The sequence below is a fragment of the Megalops cyprinoides genome, chromosome 11 (genome assembly GCF_013368585.1).
Source record: "Megalops cyprinoides isolate fMegCyp1 chromosome 11, fMegCyp1.pri, whole genome shotgun sequence".
Taxonomy (NCBI): domain Eukaryota; kingdom Metazoa; phylum Chordata; class Actinopteri; order Elopiformes; family Megalopidae; genus Megalops; species Megalops cyprinoides.
This window is the reverse complement of record NC_050593.1, coordinates 2,016,130-2,032,926: the sequence shown is the minus strand read 5'-3', so window position 1 is coordinate 2,032,926 and position 16,797 is coordinate 2,016,130. Positions and strand designations below refer to the sequence as shown.

Sequence of the window (16,797 nt, the reverse complement as noted above, 5' to 3'; positions counted from 1 at the left end):
CTCCACTACTACTACATCACTCCATAAACCCTCTACTACTACATGTCTTTACATACTCAATTGCAACTATTACTATTACATGTACATCGCTCCACATACTACACTGCTAATACATCACTCAACATTCTACACATATTACATGACTGCATTCCTCCCTCGCACTTTCCAGCTTCTCTGTAATCCCCTTAAAGTTATCACTACCTCAGACTACTACCAGTGAACTGCACAGACTGCTGAGCCTCTGGTGGAGCTACATGGGTTCACTAACACATACTGACTGACCTCCATTATTCAGGTCTAATGCTGTAGGAAGACTGTGGGTGTCTGAATCTCTCCTAAAGCGTGCACAGACTGAACCCCATCCATCTGGACCAATATGGGTCTCTGCATTTCAGATTATTCATGGGAACATGACAGCAGAGCAGAGAGGCCCATCTATGTGTAGCATGCATGTTTAAGAATCCACATGTTGAGTAGCCTGGTGGTGGATATGTGACCATTCTGGGAGACATGCTCAGTTAGAGAGCGAGCTGTGGGTTAGGTCTTCCAGGCTTCCTCTCACCAGCTTTATAGCTGTGACAGTGTGGGAGTCTTTGTGCCTGTGACAGGACTGATACATATGGCTGGGAGATTGTGAGTGTTTCCAGCAGAATGCGTGTGTTTGTGACAGAGATGCTGTGTGTTTGTGTGTATGTTTTTATGTATCTGTGTGTCTGTATGTGTGTGGGTGTTTGTCTCAGTCCCATAAGGCAATTATAGCACATTTCTTTTCTCTCACCCCCCTCTCTCTCAGTCACTCTTGGACTGAGGGGCACCCCTGAGAGATGTCTGTGAGTCTCACCTGTGCTGCTTCCCAGCCCCACTGCCGGTACTTGGGGTCATGGGTGAATCTCCACATGTACCAATACGTCTCGATGACCTCGGGCCGCAGGATGTAGTACTTCTCGTTCTGCCGGACTGCTACTGCTTCCAGGCCACTGTCAAACTTAAACGCCTCTGGGCCCAGCTTCAGCACTGCCGAGGAATACACGGGAGAAAACATCATTCAGAGGCAATATATCCTGGAGAGTTATGTTTTTATAAGGAGGGCCCTGTTCTTTCAGAGAAATGTTGCCATACAAGGCTATCTGAAAGCAACAGGGATATTATGCAGTACTAAGTGTATTGCTAGGGATAAGATGTTTGTATTGGCTACACTGGGAAGGGGGAGATGCAGCATCCTGTAATTAAATTGATCCTTTGTACTATGAGAGACTCAGTGACCCTGTGTGCTGTGGAAAACCCAGTGACCCACAGTGCTGTGAAGTATAAGGCAGCCTTGGTCAACACGTCTTCATCAAAATGTGCACACCAGGCTGACACAGCCTTGTATTCAACCTTGAAGGAAACATGATAACATTTCTGATTAACAATTTCCTAAGCTGTAATACTAAAAGAAGCAAACTGTAGCATTCCCATAGCAATCTAACACTAAGAAAGGATTGTGTAACCTTCCAATAGCAACTCAATACTGTGGGAAGCTGTGTGGACCATTCCTATGCCAACCTGATGCTAAAACAGGACGTAGCCATTAGACCCCAATTGGTTAATGCTGAGAATCCCAAAAGGTAGCTAATTATGTAATGCTGTTCAGCACAATGAACGCATCGCTCCATGAAATACTCCAAGGCTACAGACACATCCGCCACTGAGTGACTGTTCTCAGATCAATCAGTGATATTTTCGTTAAGCCCGCCCCTGACCCCAGTCTCACCTGTGCGGTCATAGGACTCATGGCAGGTGTGGGCAATCTCGGCACCCAGCTGCAGGTAGTGCCCAGCCTTGTCATGGGGTGAGCCATCGGCACCCAGCGCGAACATGCCCCCGGCAAAACAGGTCAGATGGCCCATCTTCCTCTCCAGGTGGCCGTTTTTCCACTCCCCAATGAAGGCCAGGCCGCTGCTTGACTTCTGGATGAGGTGGCGCTCTATGGCCTTCCAGGGGCGGGGGGGGGGGGTTGTGTGTAGACAGTGACAGCAAAGGATGAGGAACCACAGAGGGGAACCACACTGTTGCTTCTTCATGGAAAACTCCACCTCCCGTGAAGGAGCAGGAACACTCAACCACAGGTAAAGGACAGCAGTGGAGTTTGCTCCCTGTTCTGCACTTAAACAGAATTACTCTCCCTTCCTGTACCCATAATACAAAGACTCCATTTACAGTCTCACTAGTTAGACAGTGCACCTGTTAGGATAGGATTAACCTCTTGCTTTAGCCCTTTTTGGTTGTAACAAAATTTAATTGAGTTTCTCACCAGCTCTAAGTGTTTTTCTTTTTCTTTCCCTCCCACACAGTGCAGAATATAAAGGTGATTAGTACACTGCACTCTGAGTCATTGATTTGCTTCATTTGAAACCCAAGTGATATACTGATCACAGCATCCTAGAACTCTGCAGACACTACAAGTCACTCATCTGCTAGATTAACTCACAGTGCGACATGAGGTGAACATGAAGGTGGCACTCCTCAGTGGTGACTGTCCAGGAGTAGGAGTGCGATATTCTGGACAGGAAGGTGATGGCGGCCGCTCACCTCGATGGCCTCATCATAGGTCTTCCTTGCTTCTGTATCCGTTTTGTCAGACAACAGCCAGGCTTTCAACAAGTACTCATAAAAGCTGTCACCAAGGCCCCCCACAGAGGTGTGGTCTGCAGGGTGGAAAAGAGACAGGTTGGTTTCCACTTTTCAACACTCATGCTTAATGCTACCAGCCTTCTGCAGACATTATTACTTTAAAAGACAGCGACTAACGCGTTTCATTCCCACCTCTTCACATTAAGCATGTGAGCATATGTTTAGTAACAGATGTGAGACTGAAGTAAAAACGAATAGAGGGGCATGTGTGTGGGTTTCTAAACATGGTTGGTGGAGCCAATGTGCAATGTTTTTAAAGGTGCAGTTTCAACTATTTTCTATTTTAAGTGCCCAGAACAGTTTGCTTTACTCATGCTTATATGAACCTAATGGAGACATTTATAAGGGTTCTGACATAACTGGACTGGGGACTAAAACCTTGAGAGTGCAAGTGACCAGTATCTGGACTGACACTGTGATCATGGCAGCATTCTCTCCCCTGTAGCCATTCATGGCTGGTTCCTGGTTATCAAATCAAATCAAATCACTTTATTGGCACACCACTTGACACAGTTCTGCAGGGGGGGTGAAAATCTTGTGTGTATAGTTCACATTCAGTACAGAGAGTGTGCACAATACACAATATACACTATAAACAATATACACAGAATACACAGTATACACAATATACACAATTTGCAAACTACAATAAATACACTGTACACATAATGGACACAATAAAAAGTCAACTACAGAAATATTGACACACCTCAAGAAAGTGAGCAAAAACATTAATATAGATAATGCATATCATGATTCTAATTTTCCTCAAATGTTTGGAGAAATTGCCAACTATTCATTTAATAAAAATCATTCCTGCAAAAGTGTTGTTTTGTTGTTTGGAATAGTTTATTCTGTCAAAAACATATGTGGCAAAATTACTGGCACCCTTGAAGAATACTACAAAGAAAACCAAAGGAATTTGCATCTTCAGGGGAAAAATGTTGATATTGCTTACTCTTGATATTGCTTTTAGTGTCTAGGGACTTTATTGTTGTCTATGACCATTTCCGGTTTCACTGGGGTATAAATATGAGGTAGCACACAGGTGAAATCCTTTTGTCATCCATCAACATGGGTAAAACCAAAGAGCTCTCAACTCAAATGAGAAAAAAAAAACTGTTGAGCTGCATAGATTGGGGAATGACTACAAAAAATAGCTATTCAGTTGAAATTACCAGTAAACACAATCAGGGCCATAATAAAGAGGTTTAAAAAGCATGGAACTGTTGAAAATTTGCCAGGAAGGGGATGCATCCGCATATTGCCCCCATGCACAGTGAGGAGGATGCTAAGAGAGGCAAAGAGGAGCCCAAAGGTCAGAGTGTCAAAACTGCAAAGTTTAGTTGAATCTTGGTGTTTCATCGTTTCAAAATCAACAGTGAGACGCCACCTCCATGACCAGAAGCTTTTTGGAGTTCCACAAAAGAAGCCCTTCCTGTGAACAAGACACAAATCCCAGCGTCTGAACTTTGCCAAGCAACATTGGAGTTACAACTGGAATCGTGTTGTGGACAGATGAGACAGAAATTGGGCTTTTTGGCCACACACACCATTGTCATGTTTGGCGAGAAAAGGGGACTGCATACAAAGAACAGCACCTCATATCCATGGTGAAATATGGTGGTGGCTCGTTGATGCTTTGGGGCTTTTTTGCTGCCAGTGGTCCAGGGGCTCTTGTTAAGGTCAGTGGCATAATGAATTCCATTCAATACCAGGACATTTTAGCCCAAAATCTGGTTGCCTCTGCCAGAAGGCTGAAACTGGGCCGTAGTTGGGTCTTCCAGCAAGACAATGACCCGAAGCACACATCAAAATCGACAAAGAAATGGTTGCAGCAACACAAAATCAAGGTTTTGCAATGGCCCTCTCAGTCTCCAGCCTTGAACCCAGTTGAAAATCTGTGGAAAATCAACAGAAACCCAAAAATCTCTATGAGTTGGAAATGTTCTGCATGGAAGAGTGCTCCAAGATCCCTCAATCACAAGTGTTCTCCAACCTTGTTAAACACTACAGAAAGAGGCTGAGTGCTGTCATTCTTGTCTGGGGAGGCTCCACCAAATACTGAAAATTGGGGTGCCAATATTTTTGGAATCTTTCACGAAAATTTGTGTTACTAAATGAAAACTTTATTTTGTTCCAAAAATCTGTTTGAAAATAAAAGCATGAGGCTTACCCGTTTGTTTAAGCCCAAAATATCACTCATTGCATCTGTGGTTCTTTTTAAATATTAATTTTAGCTCATATTCATGAAGGGTGCCAATAATTCTAGAGTTGACTGTACAATATAGATATAACAGTTGGGTATAATGGACACGACAGATACAGTGATGGACTGTTGTTGGATCTATGTGGGAGAGTTCAGTGCCCTGATGGCCTGGTGGTAAAAACTGTCCCTGAGCCTACTGGTCTGAGATTTGATACTACGGTCCCTTTTGCATGATGGTAACACTGAAAACAGTTTGTGGCTTGGGTGGCTTGAGTCGTTGATGATTTTCCTCATCTTCCAGTTGCAGGATGCTTTCGATAGCGGAGTTGTAGAATGTCCTGAGGATGTCCTGAGGATGCGGGGGCTCATGCCGAAGCTCTTCAGATGTCTGAGGTAGAAGAGGTACTGCTGTGCCTTCTTCACCATCTTTTCTGAGTGCTCTGTCCATGTGAGGTCCTCAGTGATGTGCACACCAAGGAACTTGAATGAGTTGACCCTCTCCACAATGATGCCATTGATGGTGATGGGGGCATGTACTCCTTTTCACTTCCTGAAGTCCACTATCAGCTCCCTGGTCTTTGCTACACTGAGGAAGAGGCAGTTTTCCTGACATTAATGTGTCAGGGCAGTGACTTCATCTTGGTATGCAGACTCGTCACCACTGGAGATGAGACCCACCACTGTTGTGTCATCACCAAATTTCACAACAATGTTGGAGCTGTTAGTGGCCACACAGTCATGAGTGTAGAGGGAGTGCAGGAGAAGCCTCAGCACACATCCCTGAGGAACCCCAGTGTTGAGTGTGAGTGGTGATCAGATGATACTGCCCAGTCTAACCACCTGGCGCCGGTTTGACAGGAAGCTCAGGATCCAGTTTTACATAGAGTTGTTCAGGCCCAGGTCACATACTGTAGCTTGCTGTCCAGCTTTGAGGGAACTATGGTGTTGAATGCTGAGACATAGGTGTCTCTCTAATCCAGGTTGGACAGAGCAGTGTGCAATGTCAGGGCTATTGCATTATCAGTGGACCTGTTCTGACGGTAGGCACACTGCAGTGGGTCCAGTGTGGTAGGTAACATGGAGCAGCCTTAACCAGCCTCTTGAAGCATTTGGTCACTATGGGGGTCAGAGCAACAGGGCACCAGTTATATAGACATGACACTTTAGAGTTCTTCAACACAGGAACAATGGTTGATGATTTGAAGCAAGCAGTGACAGTAGACAGGCAAAGAGACTGATTGAAGATGTCTGTGATCACTCCAGCCAGTTGGTCTGCACATGTTCTTAGTCCCAGGAATGCCATCTGGACCAGCAGCCTTGTGCGTGTTCACTCTTCTAAAACTCCTGCGCACGTCCTCTACACATGGTAACGTCATCAGCTCGCCTTCTCTCAAAGCGGGTGGAGTTTGACTTGAACCACACATAGAACATATTAAGTTCGTCCGTGAGAAAGGCAGTGGTGCGCTGGCATTCCCTCTAAAGTCTGTATGTGTCGGTGTTGAATTGTATTCCTGTAGCTGCGTTTGCTTTTATTGTCTGCCAGAAGCAATAACTAATTGACTTGTATTCCACTATGTTGCCGGAGTTGAATGTGGTGGTAGTGTTACAAGTTGGTAGACCGCCATTCCCACACAGACACACACACACACACAGTGTTTTGGGTTTGTTTATTTATTTTCTTTTGGCACCTGCTGCTGACGTCATCATGCAGCTGACGGTTCCTTGGAAGGTAGGGCTACCTGTCATTTGATTGCTATAAGGAGCTCCAGGTGATCAAATGGGTGTGGTGGAAACTGGCGGGTAATGGCGACAGCAACAGCCACCTGGAGTTGAGTGTTTGGTTGCCTCCCAAGAGAAAGGATGGTGCAAGACTGATCACCTCATGGGTTCTGGCTGCAACAAGCAAAGAAAAAAGCTAACAGTGAACAGAAGTTGAGTTATGCGCATATAGGTTTAGAGTAAATTCAGCAGAACGATTTACCTAACACTAACCCAAAAAGGTTGGTCGCCGACGCCATCCACAAGCCCACGGGAAGAGAGACTTACACGGGTGCCACTCACGGGATATTTTAAGAAAAATACAAAAAGAAACAAAAAAAAAACCTGAACGAAGATAATACGGGATGATACCCGAGACCACAGAGCCGGCCACCAAGGCAGGCAAGGACGAGCTGGCCCAACAGGAGACCCAGGCAGCAGGTAGGCCCCGTCCTTTTTGAGGTCCATCTGGTGCTATTTTATTTTGTTTTCTTTTTCTATACATTTGCACACACGCCAGATTACACTCGTACTTCTCACAACACCATAGGGACAAACCGAGCCAGGGAGGTAGCGAGTACATAACAGTAGGCACACTGAGAGCAGTGCAAATCTCACTGTTCATTCAAGGCTTCTGGTTTGGGTAGATTCTGATTTTCTGGGCCAGAACAACATCCTCTATGCACTTACTGATAAACCCGCAGACTGCTTCTGCGTACTTGTCAATGTTGTCAAAGGCGGCATGTAACATTTCCCACGTCATCAAAACAGTCCTGTAGCATAGCATCCAATTTCTCTGACCAGCAGGGAATCGTCCTGGTGTGGGGGCCTCCTGTTTTAAGTTTATAGGCAGGCAAGAGTAGAATAGAGCAATGGTCTACTTTGCCGGAGCATGGGGAGGGCTTTGTATGCTTCCCAGAAAGGAGTGTAGCAATGGTGCAGTATGCGGCTTTTTCTTGATGTTGCAGTTTATGTGTTGAGAGTACTTTCATAGTACTTTCTTCAGGTTTGCTTTGTTAAAGTTCCCAGTCACAATAAATGCAGCCTCCGGGTGTGCTGTTCCTGTCTGTTGATGGTATCGTATAATTCCTTGAGCCTCAGATCAGTTTCCGCTTGTGGGGGGATGTATACAGCTGTAGCGATTACAGCTGTGAATTCCCTCGGAAGCCAGAATGGTCGACACATAATCATGATGAACTCTAAGTTGGGAGAGCAGAATATCTTGATAGTGTGTATGTTCTTCTGATCGCACCAAGTTGTTGATCATAATGCACACTCCACCACCTTTGCTTTTCCATGTGAGAGATTATGTCAGGAGTGACACTATGCCCAAATAGTTCGCCCCCCCTAGGGATCCGCCCGCCACAAGAATGCCAGGACAAGGTGAGTAGGATAGCAACTCTATTCTTTTTTAAAAAACACAAATTTAACACAATTCATAAAATCTGAGACGCCGCTATCCCTCTCCCAGCGAAGCCCTTCCCCCTTTCCTTCTGTCCACCCCTGTCTGCCCTCCCCGGCTACAAACAGGCGGGAACGCTACCCAACCGCTCACACCAAAAAAAGGAAGAGAAAAAAAAGGAATCCCCACACACACACACACACACACACTTAGCCTCACTGCAAACACCCCGTGATCTGGCGTCCCCGCCCACCTGGACACCGGGAGAGAGAGGACTGCTCAATTTCACCACCGAGGGGGAAGTGCTGCCGCTGCGGGGGAGGCTCCTCACACGCACGCACGCACGCACATGCACGCACACCACACAAGACGTACAAAACGAAACGGAAATATAAGTGGGGACGTAGCTCAGCCCGCGCCACACTGCCGGGCTTCGCCTACGTCCCAAAAAAAAAACAAAAAAATTAAATAAACTCCAGACAAGGCCCCCGCGTCACTCCTGCGGGGGCTAGCGGCTCCGGCGGCGACCCACGTCTTCTCCCCGGTAGTAACTCCGCCGGCTCCGCGGGATCACACTGAGGGAGACACAGAGCAGCAGCCGGTCAGTCCTCCCTCTCCACCCCGTGCTGGTGACCCACGCACTCTCTTGAGGTTCCGCGGTGCCACCTCCCTTCCAGCTAGGGGATCCACCTCCCCAGCACGCGCTTCCACGGGGTGGGGGCTCTCTTCGACCCCGGCTGCGTCCGGAACCAAGCGATGTTTTCTCCGCTCCCTCAGGGATTCGCCGCTAGAGCCCCTTTGGTCGCCGCTCTTCGGAGGCCGCCTAAGACACACAAACACACTCGCACATCCAGCACACCAAAGCAAAAAACCGAAAGAAAAATTAAACAAAGCAAACTCAAAACCCGCTCTGGGTCGCGACTCCCAGAGCTCAAAGAAAAAAACAGCAAACCAAAATAACAAACCCTAAACTCAGCCGTGCCGGCACGTTCAAAAGAAAAAAAAAAGAAATCAAAAAAACCTGGCTCCACGCTAAAACCCCGTGTGGCAACCTCCGTCAGCGTCTCTGTCGTGCTACTCCCACTCACCTGCCTAAATAGTCCCGGCGAAATCGCGTACAGACAGGCAACAGGTGCGGAGCACACACCAGGCAGCGAACACCGTCAATTGCCAATTATTCAATCCCGAGCCCCCTCGCTCTCCCAGGGAGTGCAGCGCGACCATGTCAGGAGGAACTCCTGACAATTACAGCTGTTCAGGCTGTAATCTCTTCAGGAAATCTGAACAACAGCTGTTTGTAGAAGAATTTTAAAACCGTAGTTGACCTCTGAAGAAAGTGAGGACCAGTCTGTGAGTCACCTTTTGTACTAAATAATGGGGGGCTCTGTCTCACTGCCTTCAATGGACCCCAGGCTCATACATCAGAGACACATTCTCCTATTCACTTGTGTATACCGACACTGTCACTAATCAGATTGTCTGTGGAGAAAAAATAACTGCTGGGTGCCAGTGTTCCAGCTGTCATTCACACAAAGCCAGGTACGGTGCTTCTCCAGGACTTCAAGCATTTTTTACCTATCAGGCCCTTCTCCTGACAGTAACACATTACGCAGTGGAGCATGTCATGGCGTGGAACAGATGGTGAATCAATGAGAACACTGTTCTGTTCGTCAATGGGAGAGAAAGTGAAGCCAGTTTAGACCTTGTCAGATCTGCAGTGTGATAAACTGACAGGCTGTCACCCTGTCTTCCCATCTCTGTGCAGACGGATGACTGTTTAAACCAAAGATACAAACAGGCTGCTTGTTGGCGTTGAGATTACAGTAGACTTGTGAGCTACCAGTAAGAGTTCCAGGGGGCTGTGAGATCATGATTGCTGGCTGTGAGTTCACAGCAAGAAAACAATACGGTGAGAGATTTATGGTAATATTTGTCTGCTAATTGAGATCACAGCAAGAATAACCATGGAGATGCTCAGTGAAGGAGGTGTGCAACCACTCCAGTAGAAAAAGCAGAACAGAAACAGAAACAGTGGCTATGAAAACAGCTGTCTATTCCAGTAACCATCTCCAACCCTCACAGACATGAGCGGGGATGGTCCTAACCTAATGGTCCCAGAGCAGTCCTAGTGATAACTGGTTTGATACTTGAGGCTGTGCATCACATAACCGGTATTATCTGCCTGCCATTGTCTTCTTTATCCACTCACTGCTGTCAATAAACGGTTAATTGCAGAGTTAATGATCAGCATTTTTTAACAGTGGGATATTAAATGCAATTAGTGGTATGGCAAATATTACCCTCATTAACTGTGGATGAGTCGATCTGTTCAGCTCAGGAAAGTCACGATCATCCTGAGCTGCCTCCCCACAGCACTGTCATTGTGGTTTCCTCCACTGAGAGCCGTGACCGCTCCACTTTTGGCCACTACCATAAAGCGCAAACTGCCAAAAGGCATGCAGTACCTTTGTGAAACATGCTCAGGACTGAGGAATTTATCATGTCTGCCATTTGGTTGTAACTAATTACGTACACCAAATTACATCTGTCTATTTAGTTGTCATCACGAGAATGTATTGCTGCACACTGACCATGGTGTGTTGTCAAAAGAGACAGACAGAGGGGGAAGGTGTGAGAGACATAGCAGTAGGAAGAATACGAGTAGGAGCTTGACTGTAATTACCATACAGGGTGCTTACTAGACTGTACAATAATCATTACTGTTAGTCTCTATCTTTCTCCTGGTGTGGCTAAAGCTACGTGTGAGGCCACTTGATTGGGCAACTGCTAGAGTCACGGGAATACCTGCATCTGAACCTGCATCTTACGTAGGTGGGGACAGGCTACTGGAGCCTGTGGAAGGGTGCGGAGATTATCCAAACAGAGGTTGAGGTACAGATGGTTGCATGCATCGATGACCTGGGCTTCATGCAAAGTGGAGGGGCAACGTGACTGGTAAACAGCTACACTATATGGACAAAAGTATTTGGCCACACCTGTTTTTCAGGGTTTGGGCTAGGCCCCTTATCTCCAGTGAAGGGCAGTCTTAATGATTCAGCATACCAAGACATTTTGGACAATGCTATGCTTCCAACTTTGTGGCAACAGTTTGGGGAAGGCCCTTTTCTACTCCAACATGACTGTGCCCCAAAGCAAGGACTATAAAGACATGGTTTGATGAGTTTGGTGTGGAAGAACTTGACTGGCCCGCACAGAGCCCTGACCTCAACCCCATCGAGCACCTTTGGGATGAACTGGAACGGAGATTCTTTTCGTCCAACATCAGTGCCTGACCTCATAAGTGCTCTACAGAATGAATGGGCACAAATTCCCACAGAAACATTCCTAAATCTTGTGGAAAGCCTTCCAAGAGGAGTGGAAGCTGTTATAGCTGCAAAAGGGGGACCACAAAGTTGTTGCCACACAGTTGGAAGCATAGCATTGTCCAAAATGTCTTGGTATGCTGAAGCATTAAGATTGCCCTTCACTGGAGATGAGGGGCCTAGCCCAAACCCTGAAAACAGGTGTGGTCAAATACTTTTGTGCATATATTGTATATTTATGTAGCAGCAGGTCACATTCACAGATTCATATCAAAGTGGTTTTCACACGGTTAGGTGCATAGACATGATGAAAATGTATTTAAAATCATTATGAGGAATGTGCTTTCGGTAAGAGAGAACCAGCACTCAAGACGCTTTCATTAAGACCCAGCGGCTCTCTGTTTTATCAGCTGCACTGATCCCTGGCCTCCTAGCGTCCTAGTGCAGACTTGCTGCCTCTTCATTAAGCCATTAATTATAAAGCAATAAGATGCTGCAGAATATTACCATCACTCTTCTCATTTGAAGACATCACGTTTTTCATACCTCTGTAATTGCAAATGAGGTTAGACACACATTGACCCTGTAAATGACCGGCATGAACATGGTGGGGTAAATATGGAGGGACATATCACTCCACAGGCAGCAATCTGTCCAATCAAACGGCTTACTTTATTACCCCAAGAGGTATACCGGAACGCTGCTTCCAAAATTACAAATAAGAAATACCAGCAGGCTGCAGAAAGTGTCTGGAACAAGAGAATATATTCTAGTTGTTGAATGGATGCTGAATGTCAAAAATGTAAATGTAAGGTTAAACATACTGTCTTGTGCGGCTCCCTGGATAAGAATATCTGCTAAGTGATAAAATGTAATGTTTAATAGATGTTGAAAGAATGCTGAACGGCTTTTGAGCAGACATTGAACGGATGTTACCTTGTGGTTTTAAATCCCTCTGCTGTACAGATACAGTGTCTGATCACTTAACATGCATGCTGTATATGTCCAATTCTGAAATGCAATACTCAAACCCCACCTGCTTATTTATGTTGTGAAGGGCTTGATGCATCCCACACGGAACTACAGAGCTTTGTCTACCTTAAAACTAACAAAGGCCAAAAGATTAGCCCATTCCAAGATTGATGAGGGAATAAGTTACCCCATCCCAGTATTACAGGAGTGACAGCCCAGCACAACCTGCACACCTCTCTTTTGCACAACAAATTAGATTAGGTTATACCCCATCATCACCTGTCTGCACCTCCATCACTCACAAAGAGGCAAGTAGCTTTTCCAGCTGTGTGGGGAAGATAAATCACAGCCACTTCCTTTTTGAACTCCCCTCCCCTCAGGCAGAAGTTCCTGTTGGTGTCGGCAGTCTCTGTGGGTCCAGAAACCCCATTATTCCACCTTGTTTGCAATGTGAAAATATATAGTTAGCTAGCTGACTAATTTGCACAATGCAATGTGACAATGTCTAGTTAGCTAGCTTAATTTATCCATTGAACGGGTCACCTTAGCCATCATCATCAGGAGCCGCCACTGAATTGTACATAGACAATTGTTCATTGCCAAAAACAATTCATGCTAATTTTTGCACATGCTTAGGTCATGGCTGACTACTTTTATTATTTTATTAAAGAAGGAAAGCAGAAGCACGTTAAGTTAAAATGAAAAACAAATTTTATACGAATAAAAAAATTCTGATTTATTATTTAATAAAGGACATTTTTTCAAGTCATCATTTTTCTTAGTTTTTAATATCGCGATTAATATTGTATTGTGAACTTTTTATCGTGGCATTATTGAACTGTGAGTTTTTGGTATCGTTACATCCCTACAGAAGACTGCATCAGTCTGTGATATCATTGATAGTGTCACATTCCAACAACTTCAACTGTGCAAAGCCTTTGAATGCCTGCCGTCCTTGTTCTCCCACGTACATGGAGAAAGACAGCATTAATGCAGAATTAAACTCTTCTTTACTGGCAAAGTCACCTTTGATTTTGGCTGAGAGAGCCTGCTTGAAAGTGTTCAAGTTTGCTTCCAAAATCTAAGAGAGCAAAGCACAGAACTGCAGCGATCCAGACTAAAGCAAATACCTCTTCCTCCAGACATAACTGCTGAGTCAGAGTAATTCATTAGAAATTTAATCAAAGGCATCAACAGCTCCAGGCTTCCATTTCTTAATTGATGTATACTTTCAAAATTTCAGATAACAAAGTTTGTTCTTAACAAGGCAGTATTAAATATCTGAGGTCATTAATATTAGAATTTGGTTTTCTTTCCACTCCTGCATTACAGATCAGTGCATGTTTGTTTTTGTTTTTTGTTTTTTTAATTGGTCTAACTTAATCATTTTAAAATCATAATTTTCTTTTTTCATGCATGTGATGGTTTAGAACATATATGTTTAATTATTACAACTGAAAGATTATCAGTTTAGGTTGTTAAAGAAGGTGAGCGTAAGCAAATCTCACTGCGGTGTGTGTGTGTGTGTGTGTGTGTGTGTGTGTGTTTAAAAGCATTTTCACTCAGAAGCACAGTAATTAAACCTCAGTTGTACAGCACTGGTAGGAATTACATGTTAGAAAGACTGAGTGTTTCTGCTGTGTTTAGCTACTTGGCCGCTGAGATCTGTCAGATGAAAGTAAAGCATGGAACACATGTTGACACTTCCAGTCAATAAATCAATCCAACAATTATTTACTTTGATCTGTGGCTTTGCTGTCAATCCAAAGCCTTGAATCCAAAAAATGACTCTCCTTAGCACTAAGCATTGCGGACACTGACAGAGATACTGGCACAGTGGACACAGAGTATATGATGATATATTTGCCTTTTGAACACGAAGAACCTGATGCTTTGGCAGTTTCATTTGCATGAAAGGGCTGGATGACACGGCACTCACGCTGTCCCCAGTGCCCAGTCTGAGGGTTCAGGTAGTTGGGGTAGAGGCCATTGGGTCTGTCCATTTTGGCCAGCAGCTTGCGAATGTGCATCACCTGGTGGGAACAAGAGTATGCATTCATCAGAAGACCAGTGCGCAGGAACCCAGCAGAGTGTGCCCTATTTCACACCTAACACGCCCCTTTTCCACCAACGCATTTCGAGGGCCAGTTCGGAGCTGGTGCCTAATCTTCAACCAGTTTTTCGCATTTCGACAGCCAAAGAACCGGCTCTCGGCCAGGAAAACTGGTTCGAGAGTGGCACCAACTCTTTGCTGGTCTAGAACAAAGAACCCCTACGTCAGGGGCTGGGGGCAGGATTATCGTGACCAACTAAAACTTTGTGATCACCATTTTTAAAAAACCATAGCTAGTGTAGCATCTAGTCTGCCTAAAAAGAAGAAGAAGAAAAACCAAAGTTTTATTTTCCAAACATTTTGCCTTGGTGCCAGCCAGCTATGTATTTCTTAGCTGTGTAGCGAGCTACTAATTTCTCACATCGATGTTACGAACGTAACATTGATGGCTAGCTAGCTGTTAGTCAGCTAACATTAGCCAAGCAAGCATAGCTAATTTCTAATTTCTCACATCAATGTTACGTTCGACGTTCGTATCATTGATGTGAGAAATTAGTAGTTATGCGTGCTTGGGTAATGTTAGCTGACCAACAGCTAGCTAGCCAGCTACTGTAACCTTGGTAACAGTAGCTAACGTTAGCATGCTACTTTCTAACATTGCCATTGACTCACCTACCAATGTCACTTAACATTTGGCCTCACAAAAGGCTAAAATTGTATAAAGTGTAGTGGACAAGTTTGTTTTTTTAAGCACTGTTCTCTTGTTTTTATTGTTGTTTGTTTTATTGTTGCAGTGGCGGCTGCAAGCTAGAGAAACACTATGCTTGCTAAACATTATGCTCATGAAGCACCGCAGATTGTCTGAAATTTGTGTGCTATTGCGAAAGCTACAGCATGAGATTGTTTAACAAGGATGGCAATTTGAATAATTAAGTGGCAATTAATCCCAAACCTTTCCCTTAAATGTGTCATACTATAGCTTTCTTGTGTTACAAAATTCAAATTACAGAATGGAGCTAAATTTAGTTAAATCGATTTAAATTACTGAGAATAAACCTTTAGGTTAGGCTGAGTGCAATGAACAACAACGTTTAGAACACAGACCTCACAAAAGCTGTGATGTGTTATGAGCATTTAATGTAATTTAAATCGATAAATTCCATCCTTGTTAATTAATCTTACATTGTAGCTTTCACAAGCACACCACAGACAATCTGAGCTGTTTCGCGAGCATAATCATTTACTCTATTCTCGCGATTGGTGTCGTCTATTCTGTGAATGTTTTATTTTATTCTTAATCAAGGAGGATAAATGGGAACAGGTTGAAAGTAACGATACATTTAAAGGTAGTGTTTGGGCTTCCCCTGTTTCCAGCTCACCAGCCACCACTGCCAGCTTGGCGCTAGTGGGAAAGCGGAGATGTATACCGACATATCCAGTGATGTAATGACCATGGTGGCTCTCTGCCCATGGAAAAGCAAACCCGTTCTTAGAAGGTTTGCAAGTTGAAGCAACTCTGAACTGGCACTAGCACAAGCCCAGAACTAGTACGTAGTTCGCGTTGGTGGAAAATTGGTAACAGATGTCAGGAAAGTACCAGGCATTTTATGGTTCCTTGCCCTGGTCTGGGTTTATGGTTCCCTTCATTACTCAGGACCAGACTAAGGGCATATAAGATACATATATAAGATACAACAACAAAAACATATACATAGCAGGCAAGAGGGCGAATGGCCTACCACCATAAATACCCCTAAATCAGTGACCTCAGGTCATATACCTACTTAAGATAAGCAGCCATTGCTTTAAAGAAGAAATGAAGTACTGAATAATGTTAGCGTTTATCGGTTGCTTTTGATGTTGGGTAGGATATCGTTGTACAATTAAACCTGAAATTCAAGTATTTTAGCTGGAAAATGATGTAGTATTTCAGATTTTTGCCACAAGGGTGCAGCCATCCTTGAACAAGCCCAAATGTGACGTCACCCACATGGTTGTTCGCGGAGCCACTCTGTTCTTCATTGGTTTCTGTGGATGTGAGGTGGATGTTGCTCGTTATCGCTACTGTAGTACCCCTGGGAAATTCATTGCTTTTATTTTTTAATAAAATTATTTACAAATAGAGAACAAGGTAAATGTGTATTTACAATGGGCTAGTTGCCATGTTTACAAGTGGTTTCGTTTCATATGTGTTCATTACAATGTCAGTAATCCTGTTAAAATTAGCTCATGGGGGCAAAATGTGGGAAAAAAATATGACTTGTTCAGTACTAGCCTATCGGATTACTGTTGCTGTGTACGTTGGGATTGTGCCTGGTTAACGAGGGTAGGGAGAGTTCGAGTTGTGTTGAAAGAAAAAAAAGTTTTATTGGCGTTAAGCAGAAGATTCTGTGGAAATACAACCTAC

General features: G+C 44.4%; 1 protein-coding gene across 1 annotated transcript in view; it reads right to left on the bottom strand.

The window, feature by feature from the left end:
• The window catches only part of LOC118785494 (mannosyl-oligosaccharide 1,2-alpha-mannosidase IB-like), a 202,404-nt gene that overhangs the window by 13,978 nt on the left and 171,629 nt on the right, over positions 1-16,797 (bottom strand). Inside the window, exons 8-11 of the mRNA XM_036540183.1 lie at positions 14,277-14,370; positions 2,572-2,687; positions 1,754-1,973; positions 842-1,014 (exon numbers count right to left, since the gene is read on the bottom strand). Of these exons, the coding sequence (XP_036396076.1) occupies positions 842-1,014; positions 1,754-1,973; positions 2,572-2,687; positions 14,277-14,370 (603 nt within the window). The remainder of the gene's footprint in view (positions 1-841; positions 1,015-1,753; positions 1,974-2,571; positions 2,688-14,276; positions 14,371-16,797) is intronic.